Below are 1,711 nucleotides of genomic sequence, written 5' to 3'. Positions count from 1 at the left end.
CGCCCTTGATGCACTTCCAGGGCTCGTTCACCTGGATGTACTGGTTGCCGTGGCGGGAGATGCTGAGCACGCACCTGAGCGCGTCGCGGATGCTGAGGGGGCACAGGTGGGGCTGAGCACAGCTGCAGGGCAGGCTCTGCCCCCCTCCCTGGGGTTTGGGACCCCCAGCACCCACCGGACTTTCTCCATCAGCTGGTGGTACTGGCGCATCTCCAAGGTGACCCGGGCCAGGAGCCGCTGGTCCTCGGCTGTGAGCACCATGGCGGGGACAGCGCCCGCGAAGAACTTGCACACGAACATGCCGGCCCTGGGGACAGGGGAGGGACAGGTGTGAGCACAGCCCGGGGACAGGCTGGGGACAGGTGTGAGCAAACCCTGGGAGACAGATGTGGGACCGGTGTGAGCACAGCTGGGGCCCAGCCCTCCTCCCCCCCAGGTGTCCCAGCACCTGTTGATGAAGTTCCCCAGGTTGTTGAGCAGCTCCGAGTTGTTCTTGAGCAGGAGGTCGGCCCAGGAGAAGGCGCTGTCCTGGCCCTCGGGCCGCAGGTACAGCAGGTAGAAGCGCCAGACGTCGGCGGGGATCCCGGTGTCCTTGGCCATGTCCCCGAACACGCCCACGCCCCGGCTCTTGGAGAACTTCCCGTCCTCGTAGTTCAGGTACTCTGGGGGCAGGGCAGCGCCCACCAGCCGGCCCCTCGCAGGCAGGGAACAGCCCCAGGCACAGCACAGGGGCAGCACGGACCCCACACACCTGGGGACCCCCTACACCTGGTGACCCCCAGATCTGGGTACCACTCACAGCCAGGGACCCCCTACACCCGGGGACCCCGCAGCTGGCCCGTACCTGTGGCGATCAGGTGCTTCACCAGGGTGTAGTTGTCGTCAGCACCCAGGAGCGAGGAGGGGAAGACGACGCTGTGGAAAGGGACGTTGTCCTTGGCCATGAAGTTGTAGAGCTCCACCTGGCAGGTAACGGGACAGGTGGAGACGTCACCCGAGTGTCACCAAGTGTCACTGAGTGTCCCGCTCTGTCCCCTCCTGTGCCGTCACCCGGCTCCTCCCACCTGCTGGGGGTTCTTCCACCACCGCTCCCACTGGTCGGTGTAGTTTGCCGTGATGGACAGGTACCCGATGGGAGCGTCGAACCACACGTAGAACACCTGGGGGAGGTGACACCTGAGCAGGTGACCCCAGCGGGGAGGGCTCAGCAGGGCCCCCCCAGGCAGAGCACCTGAGGCTGGGGGGGACCCACCTTGTCGCGGAAGCCGTCGAGGGGCACGGGGGTGCCCCAGGTGAGGTCGCGGGTGATGCAGCGCGGCTTGAGCCCGTCCCGCAGCCAGGTGCGCGTGATGTGCCGGGCGTTGGCCGTCCAGTCCCCTGTGGCCAAGGTGCGCTCCAGCCAGGCCTCCAGCCGCCCCTCCAGCTGCGGGGGACACAGGTGGGACACCTGGGGTACCTGGGGGTCCCCAGCCCCACCTCAGCCCTCCCCCAGGGGCGCAGCTCACCTTGGGCAGGTCCAGGAACAGGTGCTGGGTGGGCGTCACCACCGGGGTACCACGGCAGACCTTGCACTGGGGGTTCTGAGGGAAAAGGGGGGGTCCCCAACGCTGGGGGAGCAGATCCGCAAAGGTGGAGTGGGGGGCACCCAAAGGTGGGGCAAGGGGCGCTACCAGAAGGCGGAGGAGGAAGGCCCGGGGGGGGGGTTACGGAG

At 67.7% G+C, this 1,711-nt stretch overlaps 1 protein-coding gene across 1 annotated transcript in view; it reads right to left on the bottom strand.

The window, feature by feature from the left end:
• The window catches only part of LOC103611931 (methionine--tRNA ligase, cytoplasmic), a 44,068-nt gene that overhangs the window by 14,531 nt on the left and 27,826 nt on the right, over positions 1-1,711 (bottom strand). The window contains exons 3-9 of the mRNA XM_017728686.1: positions 1,506-1,703; positions 1,253-1,423; positions 1,065-1,160; positions 845-962; positions 449-662; positions 176-307; positions 4-92 (exon numbers count right to left, since the gene is read on the bottom strand). Coding sequence (XP_017584175.1) covers positions 4-92; positions 176-307; positions 449-662; positions 845-962; positions 1,065-1,160; positions 1,253-1,423; positions 1,506-1,703 — 1,018 coding nt within the window. The remainder of the gene's footprint in view (positions 1-3; positions 93-175; positions 308-448; positions 663-844; positions 963-1,064; positions 1,161-1,252; positions 1,424-1,505; positions 1,704-1,711) is intronic.

The sequence above is a fragment of the Corvus brachyrhynchos genome, unplaced genomic scaffold, assembly GCF_000691975.1.
Source record: "Corvus brachyrhynchos isolate BGI_N302 unplaced genomic scaffold, ASM69197v1 scaffold193, whole genome shotgun sequence".
Lineage (NCBI taxonomy): Eukaryota > Metazoa > Chordata > Aves > Passeriformes > Corvidae > Corvus > Corvus brachyrhynchos.
Note: the sequence above shows the minus strand (reverse complement) of the source record. Positions and strands in the feature narration are given on the sequence as shown.